The sequence below is a fragment of the Peromyscus eremicus genome, chromosome 1 (genome assembly GCF_949786415.1).
Source record: "Peromyscus eremicus chromosome 1, PerEre_H2_v1, whole genome shotgun sequence".
Lineage (NCBI taxonomy): Eukaryota > Metazoa > Chordata > Mammalia > Rodentia > Cricetidae > Peromyscus > Peromyscus eremicus.
Genome location: NC_081416.1, coordinates 87,923,218 through 87,950,284, shown reverse-complemented (window position 1 = coordinate 87,950,284; position 27,067 = coordinate 87,923,218). Strand labels below are relative to the sequence as shown.

The 27,067-nt window shown below is 40.5% G+C and overlaps 1 protein-coding gene across 2 annotated transcripts in view; it reads right to left on the bottom strand.

Annotated features, from left to right (window-relative positions):
• Nucleotides 1–2,870: 2,870 nt before the first annotated feature.
• The window catches only part of Psma1 (proteasome 20S subunit alpha 1), a 133,091-nt gene continuing 108,894 nt past the window's right edge, over nucleotides 2,871–27,067 (bottom strand). The window contains exons 1-10 of one of the 2 annotated variants that reach the window (XM_059268508.1): nucleotides 15,931–16,076; nucleotides 14,745–14,789; nucleotides 14,178–14,279; nucleotides 13,962–14,065; nucleotides 12,095–12,183; nucleotides 11,384–11,454; nucleotides 10,649–10,778; nucleotides 7,631–7,710; nucleotides 4,890–5,000; nucleotides 2,871–3,217 (exon numbers count right to left, since the gene is read on the bottom strand). In XM_059268508.1, coding sequence (XP_059124491.1) covers nucleotides 3,161–3,217; nucleotides 4,890–5,000; nucleotides 7,631–7,710; nucleotides 10,649–10,778; nucleotides 11,384–11,454; nucleotides 12,095–12,183; nucleotides 13,962–14,065; nucleotides 14,178–14,279; nucleotides 14,745–14,789; nucleotides 15,931–15,933 — 792 coding nt within the window. In that variant the 5' untranslated portion in view covers nucleotides 15,934–16,076 and the 3' untranslated portion in view covers nucleotides 2,871–3,160. Of the gene's footprint in view, nucleotides 3,218–4,889; nucleotides 5,001–7,630; nucleotides 7,711–10,648; nucleotides 10,779–11,383; nucleotides 11,455–12,094; nucleotides 12,184–13,961; nucleotides 14,066–14,177; nucleotides 14,280–14,744; nucleotides 14,790–15,930; nucleotides 16,077–27,067 lie in introns of those variants that run through there. The other variant, XM_059268498.1, reaches the window with a different exon arrangement.

The following is a 27,067-nucleotide window of genomic DNA, read 5'->3' as shown; positions in this document are numbered from 1 at the left end:
TGCCAGTTCTTCAGAACTGCACATGAAGATTCCAGATGACATCATCTTTATGTCAGTGGGAAGACTTACATGACACTAGGAATCTAACTGTTCAGTTATTCAGCAGATTAAATGGAGTAACTGAGCGCAACAGACTAAACATAAAGGGTCATCACAACGAACTCTGTAAGGTCCTTAAAGTGGAAGACTTTTGTGTGGGAGGTACACACACGTGTACATATTAGTGGAAGGCCGGAGGAGCATAAGCATTCTGCTCTATCATCCTGATTGACTCCCCAAAGCCAGGTTCTCACTGAACCTGGAGATAGACTAGCAGCCAGTAAGCAGCAGCAAGCCTTGTATCTTGTAGTGCTAGAGCTAGTGGTGTAATTCATGCTGGCACAGCATGTGGCTCTTAACGAATTTGTTTTTTCTATTTCCAAAGTGGGGAGAATTTTGAAAAATCAGTCTTTAGACTATAACCACATACATACTGGGGAAAAACAAAAAAAACCAACCTATTTGCCAGAGTCCAGCTCTAGCAGGGTTCAGGTCCCCAAGATGAGGTGTGGAGTCAAGTCAGTGAGGGGAAGGAGGAGATTGACATGATCTGAGGGTGAATCATGATGGCTGCCACTTTATTGAAAGAAAGGCCACACTTTTATACTCTCTAATTGCACAAAGATTAAATGGGAGAAAGGGGGCATGTGAGCTGGGGTGTGGCTTATGATTAGGGATTGAGGAAACTAACATGACCTTCACAAGTTAATAGGCACCACAGTCATATGGAAGGGCCACAAGTTCTCTTGCCAGAGACAAGAATGACTCCATTTTTAGCAAGCAGAAACTTTCTTCAAGCCTGTGAGGGAATAGGGGCTTTTGTCTAAATGCCTGATCTAGGGAAAAGGTCTTTCATGGGGTACCAGACACATCATTATTGAACACTGCATTTTTTTAAAAATATGGCTTAGTTTATCCAAATAGCTAAAGCTTAACATAAGCAAAGATGAAGCTAGACAAGTATTACTGTGAATCTGAATAGACCTTATGAATTTATAAATTTTGATTGTTAAATATACCTTATTTATCAAACATATCTAAATTTTCTAGCAGCTTAGTATTGACTTGTGTGGGAGTAGGCAGTTATCACACTATATGGTTTCACAGTAGCGAGTACCTAGGGTAGAGGTTAGGCAGGACTTTGGGACAAAAAGAGAGCAACAGGAAGAAGGTGAGGTTGTGAGCCAGACGTAGAGGAAGCGATGAACATGCCATGCTGAAAAAAAGGTACCACCACATGGTAGAGTGTAGAGAAGAAATATGGGTTAATTTAAGATGTAAGAGCTGGTTAGTAACTAGTAGCTAGTTAGTTTAATAGTAAATCTAAGCTCTTGGCTGAGCTTTTATAAGTTTGTGTGGTTATTTGGGAGCTGGCTGGTGGGACAGAAAAATCCCGCCTACACATCCTTATGTTCCATTGAAGCCCACGGGAAAGGTGAGAATCATTAAAAATGAAAGTAGCCGGGCGGTGGTGGCGCACGCCTTTAATCCCAGCACTCGGGAGGCAGAGCCAGGCGGATCTCTGTGAGTTCGAGGCCAGCCTGGGCTACCAAGTGAGTCCCAGGAAAGGCGCAAAGCTACACAGAGAAATCCTGTCTCGAAAAACAAAAAACAAACAAACAAACAAACAAAAAAAAATGAAAGTAAAGGGTGATGGAGAATTGTGATCCACAGTCAAAATGCTGGAACTTTGTTAAGCAGCAATGGTTGCTATGTGGTCCATACCAACTACTAAAACTATCCTTAGAATTAAGTTCAATGTAAAACACTGTCACTTTTTGGGGCTGAAGAGATGGCTCAGAGGTTAAGAGCACTGGCTGCTCTTCCCGAGGTCCTGAGTTCAATTCCCAGCAACCACATGATGGCTCACAACCATCCGTAATGAGATCTGGTGCCCTCTTCTGGCCTGCAGGTGTATATGCAGACAGAACACTGTATATATAATAAATAAATCTTAAAACAAACAAACAAACAAAACACTGTCACTTTTCAATCTTTAGTTGAGCTTTAGCCAAGTAATAGTTTGTATTTAGGAAACAGATTTAAAAAAAAAAAAAAAAAGCACACGATTTTTATCTTTTAACAACAGATCCACTCAGCACAGGGGAAGAAATACAAGTTATTAATTTTAGCCTCCTTCTCTAGACCGTACACCAAAGTCCAGGAAGTTCGGAACTTTGTAGTTTTAGTGTTTCGTATGTGCACAATGCAACTCCATGGTCGTTTGCCACATGGTACTTGTGGCTAGTTCCCAAACTTAAATGACAGGTCTCTGAGGTTATTTCCAGTGCAGAGACTGACATCATCTACACACAATTAATCAGAGATAATAACAAAGCTATTAGGGGTTTTGTGTGTGTGTGTCTGTGTGTTTTGTTTTCTTTTCAGTCTTCCTTCAAGAAGGTATAAAGAGATCTAAGCAACTGAGTTGTTTTTTGTTTTCTTTTTTGTTTTTGGAGACAGGGTTTCTCTGTGTAACAGCCCAAGCTATCCTGGAACTCACTTTGTAGACCAGGCTAGCCTCAACCTCAGAGATTCACTTGCCTCTGCCTCCCAAGTGCTGGGACTAAAGGCATGCACCACACTGCCTGGCCACAAATTCTCTTTTAACTATAGTATTTCTTGAAAGGGCCTCTCTAAACCAGGACTGAGTGATTTGTCTAAAGAGAAAATTCACTGGTTAGGACTTAGGTCTAAACTCTGCGTTACCATCCACAGAGAAGCCTTCTCTAGAAAGGGTTGCTACCCTGGGAAATCGCTCCTCCAACCTTACCACCATTGTAATCCTGTCCGCAGCTGAAACTACTTACAAACAGAAACTTGATACAACAGGAGGTGAAACAATTTTATTTCACAGTTGTCTTTAAAACTGCAAAGACACTATTTTCTTCATATAAAAACATTGGTATAGATACCTATACTTTCTAGAAAATGATTATGTAGACCCTTTCAAAGAAAATGCACCCATTATATGGTTTCTGTGAAGTTGCTTGGAGAAAACTCACATCTGGACTGATTCCTAAAACATACCACCCCATACTCTGCAGCTGTTGGTTCTAAGTACAGATTATTGTCACCAGTGTATGTCTCTGCATCCTCATATCCTTGTATCCTTTATCACTTAATGTTCCATTGGTTCATCAGCTTTTTCTGCAGGTTCATCAGCAGCCTGTGAAGGCTTTAAAAAAGAAAAAGTGAAAAGATGTAAACTGAACATTTAATACACACTCCTAAATCACAGGTATTACGATGTAAAAAATTAGTGAGGAAAGGGGTTAAAAGATATCACAGACACTTGATTTCAGTACAATATCCTGTTAAAATTTTTGAATAAAGCTTTAAAAAAGTATACATACATATATAAAAATAAAATTTCAGTTCTTCAAACTTAAAGATCATCCACAATTAATTCTACTTTTTATCATTTGTCTTAAGAGTTAAGACTTTCTTATGTTATACTACTATGCTTAAAACACAGCCAGTAGCACCTTTTAAATTTCCTTCTGTTCAGAAAAAACACCAATACCCACAAACTAGCTACATGGGACTCTGGAGCATTCTTCCTAACAGTGCTAATTCTTACTAACAACAACTAAAATACAGATCTTACCCCCCAAACAGCACCAATAGTATATTTGCCAAGTTGAGGAAAATTAAAAAACTCAAGCTGGAAGAAACTCTACCACTACCACCCCTTTTTTGGAGAGGGTTTCACTGTGCTGGGATTATAGGAATGAACCTATAATCTGTAGGTAAAATTTCTGTACCACTTTTTATATTTCACAGCCATGAAATCCACCTCCATTAATAGCACATATGAGCTGTGTGTGGAGTGCATGCCTGTTATCCTACAAGCTTAGAGGCTTTGGCAGGAAGGTAGTTTGAAGGGGGAAAAAATCAAATGCATATTCTCAGGAAAAATATATAACCCTAGACTCACCATTTTTATTTTCAGTTTTTAAATAATTAATTTGTTCTTATTTTATGTATATTGGTGTTTTGCCTGCATGTATGTCTGTGTGAGGGGGTCAGATTTGGAGTTACAGACAGTTGTTAGCTGCCATGTGGGTCCTGGGAATTGAACTGGGGTCCTCTGGAAGGGCAGTCAATGCTCTTAACTGCTGAGCCATCTCTCCAGCCCCTATTTTCAGTTTTTAAATCAGTATTTCTTAATGTTTTTGGTCACCACTTATGGAGAGCCAACTTAAATGTCCAAAGCTAGCTCCCAACAAAAGTATTCTTTTCCAGACCCTTCTCAGAAGAATATAGGCTAGCACTATCTCTCACTTTAACCTAAACAATGTGCCAAAGTGAAGTTGTATCAGTCCTGAGTTCTAGCCTTTAGAATGGCTGGCAACCTTCACTTTTGAGCTTTTCTAAGCTCTGTCCACCACTCTGTTGGAGGGGCCCTGAGAATATAGACAGAAGCCTAGTCATTCTAGTAGTCCACAGCCTTCTAGCTGACTCTGAGATACCTAGAAAGCCAGTAAAGAATAAAGTCTTCTTGGATGCTCTGCCCCTTCTTCAATCAGACTGCAGCATTTGTAAGAGCCCAACTGAGAGCAGCAGAACCATCTAGTTATGCCTTGGTCCATACATAACAGAACTCTGAGAAATGTGGTCTAACCCTGAAAATTTTGGGGTCACCTTAATTAGGTTACAATAGAAAACCAAACTCTTCTCCCTTTTTGTGTTTATGGAGATCATTGCCCCTTCAATATTTAACTTGACTCAGTTTTCTCTTTGTTATTTCAATTATGGATCTATCTTAACAATTAAAGACAAAAGTAGGGAATTTACATGGCTGTGATAGGAACAGCAGCTTACAGTAAAGCTGACTAGTAACATACCTGTGCTTTTCTCTGTGGTCTTTCTTCAAGACCATCCAGGAATGGCGACACATCATCATCATCATAGATTGTAAACTCCAAGTCTTTACCAACAATTCCAATGGAAACATTCTGAGGGTGGAAAGGGAAAATTAATGTGTATGATAAAATGTTGGGCAAAAAAGTAGAAAAAACTAATACAGCATTTAAATTCAAAGTTTGAAAAACTGTATGCAGGTGTAAGAGAGTCAGGAAACTATGGCTCTTTTCAATTACAGATTCAATATTCACTTTTGGTTATTATGAGTAGCCTCAAAGGTCCATGTTATCTAGAAACAAAGTCTTCACCTAGAGCAGTGGTTCTCCACCTTCCCAACACTATGGTACTTTAATACAGTTCCTCATGCTGTGGTGACGCCCAACCACAAAATTATTTTGTTGCTACTTTGTAACAAATTTTGCTACTGTGATGAATGAGAATGTAAATATCTGATATGCAACCCTTGTGAAAGGGTTGTATGACGCCCCCCAAGGGGGTCATGGCCCACAGGTGGCTAACCACTGAAATAGATACTAAATAACAATTACCCAATAACTAACAAATAGCTTTACAATGCTATCACACTTAAATGTAGTACACCCAAGTATACCTTCCCTGCTCTTTTATGATCACACAACTTAGTTCTTAGATCATCCCACCATCCCCTCTCCCTCCCCCAGTGCTGAGGACTGCCTGTCAGGAGCAAGCACTTTATCAATGAACCACACCCCTAACCCCAATCTCCCCTTCTCTTAGACATTTCCTTCTTAACATTCTCCATCCTTCTTCAGCTGGAAACCTGTTTTTCCATTTCATTGAGAAAACAAAAGCAACTGGGAGACAGATATTTTCTTTCTTACCATTACTATGAATAAATACTCCTATTTTTTCTTGATAGCCAATCTTTCCACGTCTGTGTTGATAAAAGACACAGCTCTGGCCAGTTTCCTCCTATCTTTCCTATATAACCATTTCGTTTTACACTGAATTATTACCATAACCATACACCAAATGTGATGTAATTTCTTCCAGCCTAAAAATCTTAAACAGTGAAAAATATTTACTACTTCTTTGCCCAGGCAATATTCCATATTTGTCTGGAATAATCAATGGAAAAAAAAAACTCATCTCCTCCACAGAGATCTCTCAATTCCTCTTCTCTAGAGTCCATTCTTCTCAAGGCCTTCCTTCCCCAGTCAACTAGAACTGCCTGTCAAGTCCTCAGGCTACCACTGTTATTGCAGTGGGTAGTTCAATTTGTACCTTCTTGGTTTCTTAGCATTTTTCTTCTCCAAGTCTCTTCATTTGCTTGCAAGGCTGTCTCATTTTTCCAGGTTTTCCTCTGTCTCAGGTTGTCTTTCTGAGTCTCTTGCTGACACCTACTAATCTCCCAATCTCTTAAAGGTTAGAGTGTTTTTGGCCTAATCCTTAAAGTGATTATCTATTATCTTTAGAAACCATACCTATTCTACTCTTTAAATGTCATTTCTATGTAAAGACTCCAACATTTTTAACTCTAACCTGGACCACTCTCCACAGAAGTCTAGTGGGTACTGAAAACTGCTTCTTCTCTATCAATTAGACAGACAGGCATTTAAATTTTATACATCTTAAACTGACTTACCTTCTTCTATAATGTCTGTCCCTAAACCTGTTCCTTCCACTTTCATATCCATCTCAGTAAAATGATAACTCTTTCGTTTATCACGTCAAAAACCTTGAAAGCATCATGCTCCAATCCTAACAAACTTGTGAGCAAATTCTAATTCCCCAATATCTAACACCGAATCACTTCTCTATCACTGTTTCTGAATATACATAATATATATATATATATTATATAAAATATACATATATATCATCTCTGATTTCTTGCCTTCTCATTTTTATCTTGTTCACTGGCTCCAAGTCTACTGACTTCCTTCTTTAAACACTGGGAAAATTTGGCCTCAGGACTTTTGCACATGTGTTTGCTGGAATAATCTTACTCCAGACACCAGTATGGCTCACTTACCTTTTTTAGTTCTTTTCTGCAAATTTCACTTCATTGGTGGTCATCCTTGATCACTGTTTTAAATTACATCCACTCACTAATGACCAATACTCAATAGGCTCTTTCTATTGTGTTATTATTCTTTCAGCACTTGTCACCCTCTGATATAGCAGGTCACTTATTTATGTATATATTATTTACTCTCCCATTAGACTCTAATGAAGGCCAAGATACTTGTTGAATTATACTCCCAATACCTAGAGAATGTCTGAATATAGCAAGTGCTCAATATATCTGTTAACACCGTTAAAAATACAGAAAGGGCCTGGTGGTGCAGGCTTGTCACTCTGGCACCTGAGGTGAAAGCAGGAAGATCAGGAGGTCAAGGTCATCCTCAATTACAGAGCAGGTTGGAGGCTAGCCTAGGTTATACTATACTTTTCTAAAACAAACAAAACAAAAGTAACAACAAACCAAAGACAAAGGTATGACTAACTACTTTCCGAAACAAAACAAAACTGAAGAACATTCACATTTACTGATTTTATTGCTACATAAACTCCCACCCCAATTTAAAACATGACATTTCAAAACCAGATCTTTTTGTGAATAGAAAGGAAAAATGACCCAAGGCAGCCCAATTAAAATAACTTAAGCAATGCTATTTCATTACTTGTGATTGAGGATTAAACTGCACTATTAATAACTACAATTGGAACCATGAGTTACCTTTGTGGTCAGGTCCTGTTCTGCAGGGAGTGTTTCTCTTAAGGCACGTAGACCATGCTTAACCAGCTCATCCATATTGCCTGTATGCAATAAATTAAAAATAATTTCTTAGTTTCACTACCATATAAGGCTTCTTTTAATTATCAAGTCTATAGCCAGAAACTGTGGCTTGAGTGACATACTGCATAGAATAAAATAGCCAATAGTTTAATGTTAGCTGTATAATCTAATCTAATATCAACCAACATCAATCGCTATTTGGTGTCTTTTATTAATAAATGTGATGTTCTTTCACTAGGTTAAATAAAAGTCCCGATTCACAAATGCCATTCTAGTTTTGTAGAATGTTTTATAGAATGTTGGCTCTTATATTCATTCAAGAGCCTTTAATTCATCCTATGGGGTCATATTACCTGACACGAAAACCATCACAGAAAACTACAGACCAATCTTCCCTATGAATAAAGATACTAAAATAAGTGGCTCATACCTATTACCTTAGCACTTGGAGGATATGGGGGCAGGGGTGGAGATTAGGACTAGCTTGGGCTACATAGGTAGTTCCAGGTCAACCCAAACTATACAGTGTGACCTCATCTCAAAACAAAAAAGAAAAACAAAAAACAAAAAACCCAAAACAAAACCATTATTACCATTTCTACCGCCACCACCACCAGAAACCAACAACATAGAGAAAAGATTACACATAATAACCAAGTGTGGTTTTTCTCAAGAATGTAAAGATGGTTAACATTTGAAAGGTCAATCAATGTAACACAATACAAACTTAATAGACTAAGAGAAAAAATAAGTATGACCATTTCAATTAGATGTAACATGCATGTGATAAATTCCCAACTCTTACCTAATAAAAACATTCATTCAACTAGTATTTGAAGGAAACTTCCATTTATAAAATCTCACAGCTAACATCATATTTAAGAGAATAACTGAATGCTATCCCCTCAGGATCAGGGGTAAAACAAGGACATATGCTCTCAGCATTTCTTTTTACCGGTTATAGCCAAGGCATTTGATAAGACACAAAATGCACCCGTGTGGGAAGCAAGAAAGAAACAATACACATCAAGCCTGGGATTTGGGAAGTAAAACCACCTCTACTGCTAATTACGTGATCTAGTAGCATGATCTCAGATCTAAGGATTCCCCTGGAAAAAGACTGGAATTAAGGAAGGGTTCTTAAGGTTGGAAAACATGAGATCAATATACAATTATCAGATTCTTACAATGGGCAATCTTCAAATGATATTGAGAGACTCTTGTTTAAAACATAATGAAAAGCCGGGCGGTGGTGGCGCACGCCTTTAATCCCAGCACTTGGGAGGCAGAGCCAGGCGGATCTCTGTGAGTTCGAGGCCAGCCTGGACTACCAAGTGAGTTCCAGGAAAGGCGCAAAGCTACACAGAGAAACCCTGTCTCGAAAAAAATAAAAAAACAAAAAAACAAACAAACAAAAAATAATGAAAAGAATAAAATATGAATGAATTAAACAAGGGAAACACAAGACAAAAACTGAAAATTACAAAATACCATTGAAAGACTTAGCAAAATCCCATGTCTAGGCCTCAAAGACTTGTATAGATGTTGCCTAACTTACAATGGGGCTTCCCACAGTAAATGGCAAATGTTACATAAAATGTGCATTCAACCCATCTAGCCTACCAAATGTTAGAGCTTAGCAACATATGATTGTGTAGCTGGCTGAGACCATGCTGCCTCCCTGCATCATGATAGAGGGTCTTACCATATGTGACTAACTCATGATGAGATCAAAATTCAAATTCAGGAGTTCACTTCCCACTGAGTGCATGTTGTTTTTGTACGTCATAAATTCAAACTATCCTGAGCTGAGCCATCATAAATGAGTGTCATCTGTACAATAGTGGAAGGACTACCCAAATGCTCTACAGACTTAAACAGTCCTTAAAGCTCACACAACTGCTGTGACACTCCCTAAGGACTCCTGCGGGTTTCCGACTCATCTTTTCCTTCTGTGATCAAACTTTATGCCCTTATTCTGCTCTAAGTCTTACTTAGGGTATGACTACATGCTGAGTCCTTAGTGCTCAAAAATCTCCCAATGTGCGGGTCATCTTAGGAACTCCCAATCCAATTCTAACTCCTATATCCACTGAGCCTCAGATATTTCCTTCAAAGAATACTATACTGCCACAGGAAAAATTAAGACAACCAAGAGAAATCTTTAAAGCCTTGATATTAACCCTTCTTCTAGTGCAAAGCAAACACTTGAAAACCAGCTCATCATCTTATACTCTTCACCCTCTTTTCCCACAGCTACACTGACTTTTACTTATTTATGGGCCACTTAGAGCAGAAATGCTATGTGGCCTAAAGTAGAAACAGACTTACAGACCAGAAGTTGTACACAGAATTTGCAAATAACAACTAGTGTAATGGTTTTCAGCTCTAGCTGGAACCGATTTCAGACCAAATGCAATAAGAATTTTTTTTTTTTTTTTTTTTTGGTTTTTTGAGACAGGGTTTCTCTGTGTAGCTTTGCGCCTTTCCTGGAACTCACTTGGTAGCCCAGGCTGGCCTCGAACTCACAGAGATCCGCCTGCCTCTGCCTCCCGAGTGCTGGGATTAAAGGCGTGCGCCACCACCGCCCAGCGCAATAAGAATTTTTAAGGCCGGAGACAGACAGACACACACAGTTTGTTTGTTTGTTTTTTTCAAGACAGGGTTTCTCTGTGTAGCCCTGGCTTTTCTGGAACTTGCTTTGTAAACATCCACCTGCACCTTCCTCCCAAGTGCTAGGATTAAAGGTATGAGTGCCTGGCTTGACACATTTATAGTTTGATAAAGTTTTCTTCGTAGCTAGAAGTACAAGTTAATATGTGTTACATAAACAGGCACTTTATGAACTTAGGATTTAAAGGCTAAAGACTAATGGTTTTCCTCATTTAGGATAGATTTACTAATTATATAAAGTCTAGAAGAGGCAAAACAAAATAAAGTAAGCCAAACTACACTTACACTCCATAAATTCAGACATATGTCTCTCCAGGTAAGTCCGGGCTGATTGAGAACGGGCTCCAATAGACATAGCTCTGCAGTCAAAATAGTTAGCAGATGGACAGGTTTGGAAAATGTGAGGGCCCATGTCCTACAAACAAAAAACCATACTATGAAATTCTTGCCTTTAGCTAACCTAAAAATTTCAAAGTTTCTAGGCTTTAAACATTGTTAGGATATAATTGTGATAACTATGATGGTTAATCACTGTCAATCTGACTGGATTTAAATCACCTAGGAGACACATCTCTAAGTTTATGTGTGAAGGCATTTCTAGATAGTTTTTTTGTTGTTTTCTCAAGACAGGGTTTCTCTGTGTAGTCCTGGCTGTTCTGGAATTCATTCTGTAGACCAGGCTGGCACGAACTCAGAGATCTGCTCGCCTTTCTCCATAGTGCTGATATTAAAGGCTTGTGCCACCACGCCCAGAGCCAGACAGGTTTAAATGAAAGGGGAAAACTCACTCTGACAGTGACTAGCACCATCTCATGGGCTTTGTCCTGGCCTTAACTATAGGAGGAAATAAGCTGAATACCAGCATTCATCTCTTCCTGCATTCTAACTGGAATGCAGTGTGACTGGCCACCTCAAGCTCTTCTATGACGAACTTTGTCTCTTCCTTGGGTTGTTTATGTCAGGCATTTTGTCACAGAAACAGAAAGTAACTAATACACGAACAACGCTCTAGGAACTTACATCATAACCAGCAATAAGCAGCCCAACACCATATGGTCTCCGGCCATACCGCTGTGTTGGGATCTGGGTCTCTGAAACTAGTTAAGGAGCCGGTATCAACACTGTAATAAATTAAAGACTTCCAGCTGCTTCTTTGTTTTTTGTTTTTGTTTTTTCCTGAAACAGGGTCTCCATATGTAGCTATTGGCTGTCCTAGAATTCGCTCTGTAGACTAGGCTGGCCTTGAACTCACAGAGATCTGCCTGCCTCTGCCTCTGCCTCCTGAGTGCTTGCACCACCACTGCACGGAGACTTCTAGCCTCTTAATTGTTCCACAATCTTTTAAAGGTAGGTAATAGAATAGCATTCCTTTGGCCTAATACATATAAAGTTTGAATTTCCACCAAAGCCAAGCATGAACACCACAAAATGATCTCTTCCTATATAGGGATTCGTTTTGGATATAAAGGGCCAGAACTCTGGATAATAACTAGAACCATTCATAAACTTCACTCTCTAAAATTATAATTGAATAGTTCCCTAAAATTGGTCTGTTGTGTCTGGGAACCATCAGCTGTTTATAAAGGCTAGTGAAAGAGTAATCCAGTTCCTCAAGCCTTTACAATTTACAATCTGATTTGTTTCATGCTATCACATTCCAATAACTAAGACAAACACTGAGTACCCAAACTCTTTAAGGTTTACATTTATAAATGCCAACATAAAGGATACTGCTTCCAATCAGAGACACAAGGCGAGACACAGGAAGTGGTCTGTCAAATACAAATCTGGAATCCAAACACTCCTGGCGCATAAAATTACTAAGAAAGAAAAAAAAAAACCACAAAAATTAGTTCATATTACAGAGAATAAATACAATCTAAACATTTAAACCAGGCAGTTTGATTCCATTTTGCTTTCCTACAAACATTTTCATGGAGTACATCCATAAAAAACAGAAAGATGAGATATGGCCAAAAAGATTCCTTTGAGTATGCACATGTGTGCAAGGGGCTACATGAAGATTTAAAAATAAATGACCAAGTGAGGCAAGGCAGCTCATCCCTATAATCAAGCATTTGGAAAGTGAAGGCAAGAATCCTAAAACCAGGTTCTAGTAGTTTTCATACTAACTGAATGTTGGCCTGGTAATAGTTTAGATACTGAGTTAAGTAGCATGTTTGACCACATACCAGACTTCCTATTTTGAGAGCAGAAACACATGTAGTGTCATTCTACTACAACTTAAGAGACTGGCTGAATAATTTGAAAATCTTAACCAATGGTAATACGGTCCTTACTCTCACATTCTTTCCTAATCAAACCCTGATGAACTGAAGAGAACTTTCAGTTCTCTCCCACTCTTTCTGAAAGTCACTGTGTTAAGTGTTTTACATATCAGGTGACTTATTGGGAAAGATTATTTAAGTAACTAGCTCAATCTCAGATATTAAGTTATGAAGTGAGAATTTAATTGGTATGATCTCAAAGTCCTACCATTTCATTTATGTGCTATTTCTCAACAAGAAATATCTATCTCATGAACTATGAACCAATGGCTGAGGGGTCACCAACTGGATCAGGCCCTCTGAATGGGTGAGACAGTTGATTGGCCTGATCTGTTTGGGAGGCATCCAGGCAGTGGGACCGGGTCCTGTGCTCATTGCATGAGTCGGCTGTTTGAAACCTGGGGCCTATGCAGGATCGCTTGGCTCGGCCTGGGAGGAGGGGACTGGACCTACCTGGACTGAGTCTACCAGGTTGATCTCAGTCTGTGGGGGAGGCTTTGCCCTGGAGGAGGTGGAAATGGGGGGTGGGCTGGGGGGAAGGTGAGGGGGCCCGGAGGGGGGAGAACAAGGGAATCCATGGCTGATATGTAGAACTGAATTGTATTGCAAAATAAAAATAAAAATTAAAAAAAAAAAGAAAAAAAGAAAAAAAAAAAGAAATATCTCTCTCCTTGGGATAGTCAAAGAAATTTGCCTATTACTCTCTATTTCACACCTTGTGTTATAATAAAATAGTTTTTAAGTTCTCTAAAGACAAAATCTATAACTGAGTCACCTTTCTATACCTGTATTATATACTACTGAGCTTTTTGAAAACAAATGTATAATAAATATTCACATAGAGGAGTGTCCAGGGCTTGAAACAATATACATGTCACCAACTATCTCATCTGGGGACTTTTCAAAACCATTAGGATGTTTAACACCACTATAAGAATTAGGAAATGGGAATACTTAGTAAGACACCTAAATATTACAATTTATAATATTCCAGGGGCTGGAGAGATAGCTCAGCTTCTATTTCAGCGGACCCAGATTCAATTCCCAGTATCCACATGGCAGCTTACAACCTCTGTACTCTATAATACAAGGGGAATCTAATGTCCTCTTCTGGCTTCTTAGGGAACTGGGCACACACTGGTACACAAACATACATGCAGACTAAACACCCATATAAATAAAATACATAATTAAAAATTATAATATTCTGGGAAACAACTTCTTCCTACACTATCTTATTGGGGTATTTTCTAGAAAAATACACCATTATGAATCAAAAGAGATACTTAATTTTTCATGGTCATACATACCATAACAGTCTAGCATCAGCAGTCAGACCCGCAATTGAGATACCAATATGGTTGTCAACATGGAGAATTTTCTTCTGGTGAGCTGCAAGTTCTGACTGTGCCCTCTAAATAGAGACACAGTATGATAGATATTTAAGTTTATACCTTTATTATTGATCAGTGAAATTTACATCTGATAGTTCTGTTTCCCAAAGGAGGAATTATCATTTCACTTACCTTCAATGCAACCAACACTGCATGTGTTTTTGACTTTAGACCAACTGTGGCTGAACCTTGTTTAACAGCTTCCATTGCATATTCAATTTGATGAATCCGGCCCTAAAAAAAAAAAAAAAGCACATCTTATAGTCACTTTAGAAGATCATTACAAATTAAAAATTAAAGTTTCCAGATCTCAGGTGAGCATAATTAAATTTCATTTTTAAAACCAATAAACTAATTTCCCCCTGGCTATCCTGGTACACCTTTAATAGACAAGGCTGGCTCCAGCTCACAGAGATCCCCGTCTCTGCCTCTCGAGTGCAGAGATTAAAGGTGTATGCCTCTACTACCCAACTAACTTTAATTCTAACTTTAAGTTCAGCCTATAATTTCATTGTCTTAAAGATAAGGTTCTACTAAGCTGCTCAAACTGGCCTCCAACTCCATGATCCTCTGGCTTCAACATCCTGACCAATAAGGATTAAGATATGCACCACCAAGCCCAGTTCACAATCTCACAAGTTTCTGAACCTATTGCAGTCATGAAAAGCCACTTCATAGACATGGCATAAAACATTTTACCTGAGGGCTCCAAACAGTGACATCATTGTCATACTGGTTGCGAAACTGAAAGTGGAAGAAAGACAGATTAATATGAGAACATTACAAACCTCAAATTTTAACCTTTAAGACTTGTGCCTGCATGTGTTTCTGTTCAACCGTTAAAGTCGTTAAAGTCTTTCTGCTAGGGCAACTTTCCTGAAACATTATTACAGTACTCAGTTTGCAGGTCAAACTTAACCCTGGGCTGTTGGGATGAGTGCACTCAGATCTTCCTAACTTCCTATTCTGCCACTCTCCACAGCACTCCCCTTGGGCAGTCAATTGCTAAAGTATGTATGTACACATCTACTTTTCTTCCTCTCTGCTTACACCATTCTCTTATACAGGGTACAAATAATTTGTCAAAGGCCTTGAAATTGACTCAATTTACATTATGATTATAGTTATATCTGGTTTAACTTTGTGCTCTCTTCTTGCACCTTGTCACTGAATGAATTAACATATACACAAATCCTCAGTAAAGAGGTGGGCACAAATAGCTACAGTGGCAGAACCACTACAGTTATGATGCCATTACTAGAGCAAATGTGTGTGCACTTGGGAGAATATTCGTGAGAATGAGAAGATCCCAAGAGTTCGTATGGCAGGCGCGACAGAAGCAGTTCAGGGCCCTTACTTTGTGAACCTGATTCCATCACTTCCCTTCTCATTTGTAACTAGGTGACAAAATAAAGTGACTGAATGGAGCTTTTTCCCATAGCACTCTAAGAAGTCGGATAAAGTCAAATGGACCCATGAAGAAGATGGGCATGGTCTAAGGACCTGACTGCGGGTTCAGGTCTGCGCTGGCGGTGCGGGAAGGCCAACTGGACTCCCATCCTCTTCCTCCAATGCAGTCACGAGGGACCACAGGGCCACCTGGAATCCGTCATTGAAGTAAACTGAGGGGCGAGGGTGGCTAGCTGGTCGAGGAAGAAGCGCCTGAACCCCATGTAAAGTGGAGAAGCCGCGTGAAAGGCCGCCCCAGCTACCGACCGCTCCTCGCCGGCCAGGCCGCAGATGCTGAATCACTGCCGGGGCCCGTTCGTGAGCCAAGCTCCCTCTCCTACCGCCCCGCGCCGCGCCACAGGGAACAGAGGCCGATCCCCGACCGCGTCAGCGGACCTCAACCCCAAACCCTCCGAGGACCCGGGGCTCAACACACCATAGCTCCGGCGCGGCGACACGCAGACACAGCAGGAGACCCAGGAGCACGGACCCAACTACGGCTCGGTGATCTTCAGGGAAGCCTGCGGAGTTTTGACGGCCGCAGCGCAGGTAGCACAGTCTATCCCAGAGCCACGGATCGGCGTTTAACGCTTCCCCGCCCTCCAGCTCTGGGTGGGCGGGGTCTGGGGCGGTGGAGGAACTGGGATTGGCGGGAAACCCCGGGGCGCTACTGCCTATGCGCAGAGAGAGCCGGGGCGTGGCTACACGTCACGCACGGACTTTTCTTGCATTTTTTTCTCCATGGATTGCAGATTCCCGCCAACTCTCCATCCTCCAGGCAGAACAAGGCCGCCCAGCTCGGGGTGATGCGGACGTGCTGCATATCATCTCAGTCACAGTCCACAGTGTGTGTGTGTGTGTGTGTGTGTGTGTGTGTGTGCGTGTTTGTGTTTCTGGTGTGTCTGTTTCTGATGTTTGCGTGTGTGATGTGTGTATATGTATGTGGTGTGTAAGTGTGAGGTGTATATGTGTTTGTGTTCATATTTCTGGCCTTGAGTATCTTCAGGACTTGGAGAGCCCGTCCTTCATGGTTCCATGGTCATATCGCTCATTTTATGATCATTACTTGCTAGTGTCGAACTTTGAACTTCACCAGGGTTCTGTTCTGATATTTGATAATTCGCTGTCCACAACTAAATGCCGTGCCTGGTACATTAGGCCACTAGGGGGAGGGTGCGAGTTTCCTTACGAATTTTTACAGAGCATCTTTTGATTGTCCTCAAATGAAATCGAGACCCCTCTGCGCTCTCTGCCTACCTAACCTCTACATACTGCTTATTCTGTTGAAGAAAGAAGGACCCAGAGTCAGTTAGGGGTCCTTAAAGATCTGAGCTTTGAAGGCGGAGCAACACATCACTGAAATATTCGTGTTCAGAGCAATTAGTATCACATTCTAAATATTTTCATATATATTTATATATACATAATATATGTTTTTACATTTATTTATTTTATGTGTCTGTTTTATGTGTGTGTGTGTTCCTGCATACACTTATGTGAAAGTCAAGATAACTTGAAGGAGTTGGTTGTCAACTTATTATGCCTATAAGTAATGACCTATATTATTCTTAGTAGTTTATGGAGGTCTAGTATATGGAAATATAATAATTTGTTATTGGAGCTATTAGGTTATTTTCAAGACTTTGCTGTTATGAAAGTAGTACAGTGAGTATTATACATGAATACCTTTTGTGTACTTGATGAATTTATAAAACTCGTGAGGTCAAAGGGAAGACATGTCTACAACTATAATAAATGTATGTTAATTATAAGGTTTAATATCAATTTTTACTCTGTGGTGCCTGACAGGCCACTTTGTATATACCTTCACCAGCACTGGATATTGTTTATTCCTTTTATGTTATCAAGTAGATGAGCAGAAAAAGATAAAAGCCTCTAATATGAGTTTACTTTGTCTTTTATTTACTAGTGAAAATCTTTTCCTGTGTGTCTTGGCTGAAGTTGTTACTTTAATGATTCACCCTTTCCTTTGCTTGCATTGTTTCCCATTAACTTGTAGTCATGGTAGTGCCACTGTGTTCCTACTAAAGAAAGATCTTGGGGCTGGAGAGATGGCTCAGAGGTTAAGAGCACTGGCTGCTCTTGCAGAGGTCCTGAGTTCAATTCCCAGCAACCACATGGTGGCTCACAACCATCTATAATGAAATATGGTGCCCTCTTCTGGCGTGCAGATATACATGCAGGCAGAACAGTGTATACATAAAATAAATAAATATTTAAAAAAAAAAAGAAAGATCTTTCTGGATACAACGAAAAGAAAAACCTTCTGACACTAGCACACATAAAAACGTGTGTGTGTGTGTGTGTGCATGTGTGTTTATTGTAAATATATAACAGGAAGCCATATAAACATTCAAGTCAGAAATTTTGGTTTTTTGTTTTTTATTTTTTTATTTGTAGCTCCTGTCTGGCCTGGAACTCACTCTGTATATCAGGCTGGCTTAGAATCAGAAATCCACCTGCCTCTGCTTCCCAAGTGCTGGGGTCAAAGGTGTGCACCACTATGCCTAGCTAGGATAGGAAGTTTTAACTTAAAATTTTCTTTTGAGACAAGACCTTACCATTTAGCCCTGGCTGTCCTGGAACTTGCTATGTGGACCAGGCTGGCCTCTAACTCAAATCCAGTTGCCTCTGCCTCCAGAGTGCTAGGATTAAAAGCAGCTGGCCAACTTTTAAGTTTTATACTGAAGCATTCATAGTATCTGGAACAAAGCCTCAGATATCTTACAGTGTTCACTAAATCTTGATTAAATGAATGAAAAGTAATGGACTTATCATTCAGAGAAATACCCTTTTGATATTTATCTTCTCAGCAAATATCCTTTTGATTTTTACCTTCATAGCAAATACTATGATATTTTTCTTTATTCACAAAGCTCCATTTATAGACCAAGAGAAAAGGCATGTAGTTTTGGTTCTCCCTCTTTCTGTCTCTGTTTCTCTCCTCAAGGTCCTAAAGCACATGTTATAGTTCTTCTATGCCTGTTTTTGAGGATTTGGTTAATGATGCTGAAAAAAATCCATCAATAAAGACATGTTGTGGGAACACCAGCTCAGGAACCCACTGATGCTTTAAAGTTGTTAGTAAGCAATGCTAAGCTTTTCACTCTTATCTAAGTCATTTTTTTTTATGTGTGGGTGTTTTGCCTGCATGTATGTCTGTGTACCATGTGCATATAGTGTTGGTGGAGGCCAGAGGAGGGCTTCAGATCCCCTGTGATTGGAGTTAACAAAGGATTATAAGCCTCCATGTGGGTGGAGAAATCCAGCCTGGGTTTCTGGGTCCTCTGGAAGAGCAGCCAATGCTCTTAACTGCTGAGTTGTCTCTCCAGCCTAATGCTGGGCTTTTAAAGAACAGCTTTTTTGTTTGTTTTTGTTTTTTCCAGACAGGGTCTCTGCATAGCCCTGGCTGTCCTGGAACTCACGCTGTACACCACGCTGGCTTCAAACTCACAGAGATCCACCTGCCTCTGTGTGGTTGATACATTGTGTATCCTAATAAACTTATCTGAGGGTCAGAGAACAGAACAGCCACGAGATTAGACATAGAGGCCAGAAAATGGTGGCACACACACCTTTAATCCTAGCATTCTGGAGACAGAGATCCTCTCTGTGATTTCAAGGCCACACTGGAAACAGAGCCAGGCATGGTGGCACACATCTTTAATCCCAGGACTTGAGAGCTCATGTGTTGCTTGGTAAAGACACATGCCTCTGCCTCCAGAGTTTTGTGATTACAGGCGTATGCCATCACTGCCCGGTGTCAGCTCATTGTTAATAGCTAGCATCTTCAGGTACATGGCTAGCTTCTTTGTATGGAATTTTTTTTTTAATCCCTCGACATGATCCTTTTCAGTAGCTCAGTATGATTCAAAGAAACACTCACAGAGGAATACTTTACCTCAGACCTCAGTAACTGTGGACTTTGACCAAACCCCAAACTCATTTTTCAGTGCATCAGCAAAATTCCCACTGGCTCCTTGGCTCCACAAAGGCACAGAGGTTTTGTCCATTCTGTTCACCAGTTGTGGTTTTTTTTTTTATACATGCTAGAACAGTGACAACGTATGATAAAGTTATATGAGTACTGACTGAATGAACCCCTCAGTGGGAGCCAGGCACCGGTCCACTGTGACCTCTGACTCTATGGTTATATTAGCAAAATTACACTAAATCCTTGAAGTTTCTTTCCCTAGGAATAGCCAAGGAGAATGCTATTTACTCACGATGCACCAAAAATTGCTCAAAAAATCTTCTAAACTCAGAAATTTCCCCCTAACTTGGAAGTGAGTAGATAGCCAAAAGTTGCAAAAGGCACCCCCCTTTTACTGAGGATTTCTACTTTTGGTGGTTTTCCATTTTATGGTGGAATAGCTGGCATGTTACTTACTTGGAGACTCAGCCAAAATCAAGACAGAGTCCCATTTTACCACTCACATAATACTTAACCTTCACTTACTTGTTTACATATTGTCTCTCTCTATTAAGCCTTAAGCCCCTGGAAGACAAGAACTATGCCATGTTTCCCACTGCACATATACCAAATGTGTCAAACAAGCTCAGTGCTCAATGAGATGTAGTTAGAAGAGTCAGCAGTAACTGGGAGATGGCTCAGCAGGTGAAGGTCCTTAGGACCTACATGGTGGCTAGAGAGAACTGGCTCCTGCAGAGTCTTGAACTTCCACATGCATGTGTGTGTGCACATACACACAAAACAAATGAAGGGAGACAGTCAGGCAGACGTAGCTGATATCCCCAGACAGGTGCCATGGCCCCCTTTTGCTCCCCACAGCCCTAACACTAAATAGGAGGATTTGACTGATGACATCTCTTGATCTTTAGCCAGGAACAGAAAAGTTGATCAACAAAGACATTGTAGGACAACCAAACCAGCAGAGCACTGTTTCTTTAAAGCCATTAGTAAGCAATGCCAGACTCTTTTAGAACCAGGTAAGAATAATTCCTAGGCCTGAAGAGATGGCTCGGCAGTTAAGGTACTTGCTGCTCTTGCAGAGGACCTGGGTTCAGCTCCTAGTACCCAACAGCCTACAACTCCATTTTCTAGGAATCCAATGCCTTCTTCTGGCCTCCACAGGCATCTCAACCAATAACTATAACTCTGGGTCCATATACAGTGTTATTTTACATTTTCACCAGGAGGCAGGAGGCATATGATTCTCTTTCTCGTGTGAAAAATATTCTGTTAAAGTGGAGTTTTATGTTATACCTAGAAATGTATTTCACATTTCAAGCTTGTGACGTCAGACCTCCAGGTGCGGGTATGAAATAAATGGTGGGCATATGTGTGGAGGTCTAGACCGATGTATTAGGTAACTGTTGGTGGCACATGCCTTTAATCCCAGCACTCAGGAGGCAGAGGCAGGTGGATCTCTTGTGAGTCCGAGGCCAGCCTGGTCTACAGAGCGAGATCCAGGACAGGCACCAAAACAACACAGAGAAACCCTGTCTTGAAAACAAAACAAAACAAAAAACAAACAAAAAGAAGAAGAAGAAGAAGAAGAAGAAGAAGAAGAAGAAGAAGAAGAAGAAGAAGAAGACAGCAGAGCTACATAATAGAGAGACCCTGTCTCAAAAACCCAAAGTAAATGAATATAAATTTTAAAAAAGTAACAAGTACTGGCAAGGATATGAACAAAAGAGAATCCTTCTATGTGACTGGTGGGATTTTAGTTCAGTGAATATGGAAATCAGAATGCTGGTTATTTTTTGAATTATTTATTTTACTTGTTTATTTTTGAGACATGCTTTCACTAGGTAGCTCGTCCTGGAACTCACTATATAGACCAGGCTAGCCTGGAACTCACAGGTATCCCCTGTCTCTGCCTCTAAAATGCTGGGATCAGAGGCTTTCACCACCATGCCCAGCTGAATGGCGGTTCTTAAAAAAAACTAAAACTTGATCTATCATATGGCCCTGCTTGACCGTTCTTAGGTATTTACCCAAAGTATTCAAGTTGACATATAGAGACACTTGTATATCAATGTGTACTGTAGCTCTATGCACAGTGCTTAAATTGTGGAAACAACCTAGGTATAGGAATGTCCAACAGTATAGGAGTGATAAAATGTGGTGTATACATGCAATGGAACTTTCGCAGCCTTAAAGAAGAATTGAAGTTATTCATTTACAGGAAAATGGGTGCAACTAGAGATAACCACATCATGCAAATTAAGTTAGGTAAGTATCAGAAATATAGATATTGTGTATTTTCTCTCATTTGTGGTTCCTGTATTTTATGCAGATAAAATCATATGTATCTATGATATGCAAGGAGAAGTAAAATTGACTAGGAGGAAATGGTACTGAAAGGAAGGAGCTGAAAAAGTTAGGTATTGGAATGGGGGAGTATGCTCCAAATATATTATAGAGTTGTGTGAAAATACCCTTTTGTATGTTAGCTCCTTTTCCATTGCTCTGATAGAATGCCATGGTCAGAAGCAACCCCCAGCAGAGTTTATTTGAGCTTATAGTCCAGAGAATCTATAATGGCCAGATTATGAAGCTGAGAGATTACATCTTCTCAACCACATGCAAAAACCAGAGAGTGAACTTGCTATAAAGGTCATCTCCTCAACAAGGCTCTACTCCTAAAAGCTCCATAACCTTCCCTCAAAATACCACCAACTAAGAAACAAGTGTTTGGATATGTGAGTCTGTGGGGGACATTTTTCATTCAAACTACCACAGTAACTTATTAGCATGAATAGTGAACGAACATCCAGATAGATTATAGTGGACAAAATCCAGATAGATTGACAGCACTTCTTATGATCATTGTGACAATTAGGGGAATTTCTCATGTAAAGTGCTTAGGTTACTGCTCGGCGTGTGATAAGTAGTCCCTAAGTGCTAGCTGTCATCATCATTGCTTTGAGAATCCAGTTATCTTCCGAAAGCTGCTGTTGCTGGAGTGATCATTCCTGCTGGGACCATCATAGCAGTAGTAATGCTTACTGTTCAGCTAACTCAAGAGCAGCGAACTGGAAGTGTACAGTGAGCTGCCCCCCTCCACTCTCATTTCTCAAGTGACCCTTTTAGCAGAAAACTTAGCTTTTGAAGTCTTCCTAATTTTTTTTTTTCCGAGACAGGGTGTTTTAGTTAGGGTTTTATTGCTGAGATACCACGACTACAGTAATTCTTACAAAGGAAAATATTTAACTAGGGCTGGCTTACAGTTCAGAGGTTTCGTCCATTATCATCATGGCAAGAAGCATGGCAGTGTGCAGGCAGACATGGTGCTGGAAAAGGAGCTGAGAGCTCTACATCTTGATCTGCAGGCCCAGAAGACTATGACACGAGGCCTAGCTTAAGCATATAAGACCTCAAAGCCCACCTCCACAGTGATACACTTCCTCCAACAAGGCCACACTTGCTCCAAGGCCACACCTCCTAATAGTGCCACTCCCTGTGGGCTAAGCATTCAAACACTTGAGTGTATGGGGGCCGTTCCTATTCAGACCACCACACATGGTCTTAGTGTGTATCCTTGGCTGGTCTGGCTGGGGCTTGCTATGTAGACCAGGCTGGCCTTGAATTCAGAGATCCACCTGCTTCTGTCTTTTGAGTGCTAGGATTAAAGGCATATGCAACCATGCCTAGCCCTAAATATTTATTTTAACTTATTCTTTTTTTGTCAATTTTACCCATTTTGTTTGGTTACCAAGGTTGGTGAAGCACAGTAATATAGTACCCCTTGAAAGACTTTGACAGACAGGGTGCCTGACAAAAGGAAAAACCACAGTTAGTAGGGTTTGAAGTACAGACACCTGGGGCTGGGAGGTGGCTCAGTGGTGCCCACATTAGATGAAATGGGAGACAGAGACAGGAGACTACTCCAGGTCCAGCTAGCCTGGTGTCTGCAGCAATGAACAACAAAAAACCTAGACTCAAGCAAGGTGGAATGTGAGGCCCAACACCTGGGGTTGTTCTCTGACCTCCACAGGCACGCCATGGTACACATGTGCACCTGAACTCACACACATATACCACGCATGCACACAAATGCAGAAATATAAATGAGATTGTTTTTCTTTCCTTTTTTTTTTCTTTCTTTTTTTTAGATAAGGTCTTTCTGTGTAGCCTTGGCTGTCCTGGAACTTAGTAGCCTCGAACTCACAGAGATCTGCCTACCTCTGCCTTAAACTGAGATTTATAAAGAAAGACACCTTTCTTTAATGTATTTGAATAATAGTTTCATGTAGAAATTATTTTATCCCTTATAAGTTCTTTCTATTTTTTCTAAATAAACTTTAGCTTACTATCCTAGCAGAATAAAATACATTGTGCTCTAGTTTTTAAAAATAGGAATGTATTCTGAGGTTATTTGGAAAAGTGCATTCTGTACTAAAAACAAGTATTTCTTTCCCTCTGGGCACAGCCAGTGTCTGTTTGTCGGGGATGGCTCCAGACTTCCCTTTCCTTTGGCCTGTTGCTGAGGTGGCTAAGGTAACAGGAGAAAAGACATTTCATGATGGAAATAATATTTTTATAAATAATTCAAACATATTCATCTGCTCTGTTCTATTTTTTCCCTCAAGGAGAGAGAAAAAGTCAATCCTGAAGTAGGCTAATGATGTCTCAGGTATTGTTCACAATAAAAGCAATGAGCCCTTTGGAAATATTTTCTAGAACTTCAGTCCCAAGCTAAGTGTGAAATTCCCTTCTCTGCTGCTAGGTGGCAATTAATGCCTTGGAAAGGGGGGGAACCCATTAAAAAAATTAAAAATTCTTCCCTCACTCCATCCACTGTGCTTTGAAAGACAAGTGTATTTTCTTTGGTAAGGCTGGATTTCTCTGAAGGATACTCTACTTCATCCTGTCCAGCTGAATTTGCGTTCACTTCTCCCTTTCCTTGTTAAGAATCACACATGCAAACCAAACAGCGCTCTAGCCAGTGGAGAACAGATGGTGGCTTCTAGAGTGTGCTGGAAAGTCATAGAGACAGGGAAATAATTGCTACAATTTCCCTCTAGGCTATTTTTCTTTTATTGTGTATTTTTCAGTTTACTAGGGCAAAAAAAAAAAAATCCCTACAAAAAGAATTTCAGCTGACCCATATTAACATTATGCCTAATGTAATTAATTGTAAGTGTAAGTAAGAATTATTTCTCAAGTAGCCTATAGGAAAAATAAATCTTTAGAAGACCAGCAAAGGGTGCACTATAGAAAATAAAAAGCAACTTTTCCTCCCAACTAATCTATCTAGATTCCCAGGAAAATTATTGAAACTCATTAAGAGTCTCTATATACCTTTAAATTTAGGAACTCTTCTCTCTTTCGTATGTATGGATATATCTATGAACACACACACACACACACACACACACACACACGCACGCACGCACGCACGCACGCACGCACGCACGCACACGCTCACACACAGTGGGAATCAAACCCAGGGCTTTGTGTATGATGGCTAAGATGTCTTCTTTTGAGCCCAAGCCCCATTTTTCTAAGTCTGTTTACTCGTGTATACGTTGTCCCAGTGACCTTTTTGCCAAAGAATATGCGTAGTAGATGCTTGTTTTACATAAAATTCAAAATATCAAATCCTTGTCACAAGAAGAATATAGTTTGCATCTCAAACCTAAGACTCTTCAGGCCAGACTCAGTGAAGCCTAACACTGAAAAGAAAAGTTGCTGCTGGCATTCTGGGTCTTTCCAGCATCCAGATGGCCTGTCTGTAGCCTCGCCAGAACCAAACCCTTCCTGCTGCCTGTTCAGCTGGCCTTGGATGACAGCCCCAGACTACACCAGCTTCCATACCTATTAACTCTTGATTGCCCAAGAGTTTTAAGAAGAGGTAGGACTTCTAATGTGACTTTGGTTGAAAAGGTAAATCAAGTTTTAATTTAGCAGCTGAGTTTATATAATATTGATCCCTGTGACTTCCCTGCGCCATGACAGGCTTCCTCTCACAGCAGCTCAGCCAACTATTGGCAGGAGAGAAGCAGCATTTTGGAAGGGAGTGTGTGTGGGCAGCTTGCAGGTGAGGACAGGACTGCCAAGGCAGACCATGCGGTTTGTCCGGTGCCTACACCCAGTACCTGACTTGGGCCTTTCCAGAGCATTTGTATACACAGGGCTGTTCTGCTGTTTGGGGTGTGGTTAGTCTCAAAAAGCATTAAAAAAAAAAAAACCCAACTCATTGGCAAGACTTTCATGCAGCAAACAAGAATGCGTAATGGCAGATATAAAATGACCGTACATGGATTTAAGGGGGGACTTCTCTAAAGCAGTTGAGCCAGGAAAACAAACCTGCCCTGTGTTTTTAAAGCACCCTTGGACACCTTACTAGAGGCAGCCATTGTTTTCATTTGAATTTCACCAGGAGGTAATACACAGCAGCAAACTTGCCATGAAGGTAGAGATTCTCTGTGGCTTTGCTCTTCTTCATCTAGAGGTGTTAGTAGTTCTCCTGCCAGGGTGCTTCTCAACTGGCCGGAAAAGGTATTTCCAGTTGAAGCTGTGACTCCATGTCACGTTCCTCCTTATACCTCTGTGCTCACTGTTATTTAAATTTTATTATTATTACTATTGTTGTTGTTACTGTTGTCAAGAGAGTCCGTTTGGCACAGTTGATTAGAGACCTGAGATAGCCAGATCAATACAAAGTTTGGGGCTGAAGATGTAGCTCAGAGCCTCGGGTTCCATCCCCAGCACACAGAAGGTGGTGTGGTGGCGTACACTGGAATCCCTGCACTTGACGGGTGGAAGAGAGAGGGTCAAAAATTGAAGGTCATCCTCAGCTACATATCAACTTCAAAGCCAGCCTGGAATACACGAGGCCCTCTCTCAAACAATAAACAAATAAACAGCCTGACAGTGGTGGCGCACACCTTTAATCTCAGCACTTGGGAGGCAGAGGCACGTGGTTCTCTGTGAGTTTGAGGCCAGTCTGGTCTACAGAGTGAGTTCCAAGATAGCCAGGGTTACACAGAGAAACAAACAAGCAACAAGAAGAAAGAAAAGAAACAAGTTTCTGGTTTATAGATCAGAGTATGTGAACAAAGGTTGAAAATTTTCTAAGTGTTAGGTTTTATAGAGCTCTGAGAGGAGGGGGATCAGAAAAAAGGAAGAAAGATTAAATAAATAAATAAACAAACAAACATATAAATTAGAGCTGTGAAGAACAGAGCTTAAAAACAGTACTTATGAGAGGTAGAATTAAAAAAATAAAATGGCAAAAGATTCATACTGCTCCGACTGACTGAAAAGGGCAAGGAAGCTACTTTTGCAGGTGGCATCCATCACTGCAGCCTCACAGTTGAGAAAGAGGGACAGAGAAGATTCTGGTGACAACCCCCCACCCCCACCCCCCCAAAGTAACAGCCTAGACTGGAAATCATCAGAGAGAACTCTTAAACATTGTGATAAGGGGCTGGGCAGTGGTGGCGCACGCCTTTAATCCCAGCACTCGGGAGGCAGAGCCAGACAGATCTCTGTGAGTTCGAGGCCAGCCTGGGCTACAGAGCAAGATCCAGGACAGGCACCAAAACTACACAGAGAAACCCTGTCTTGAAACACTCGC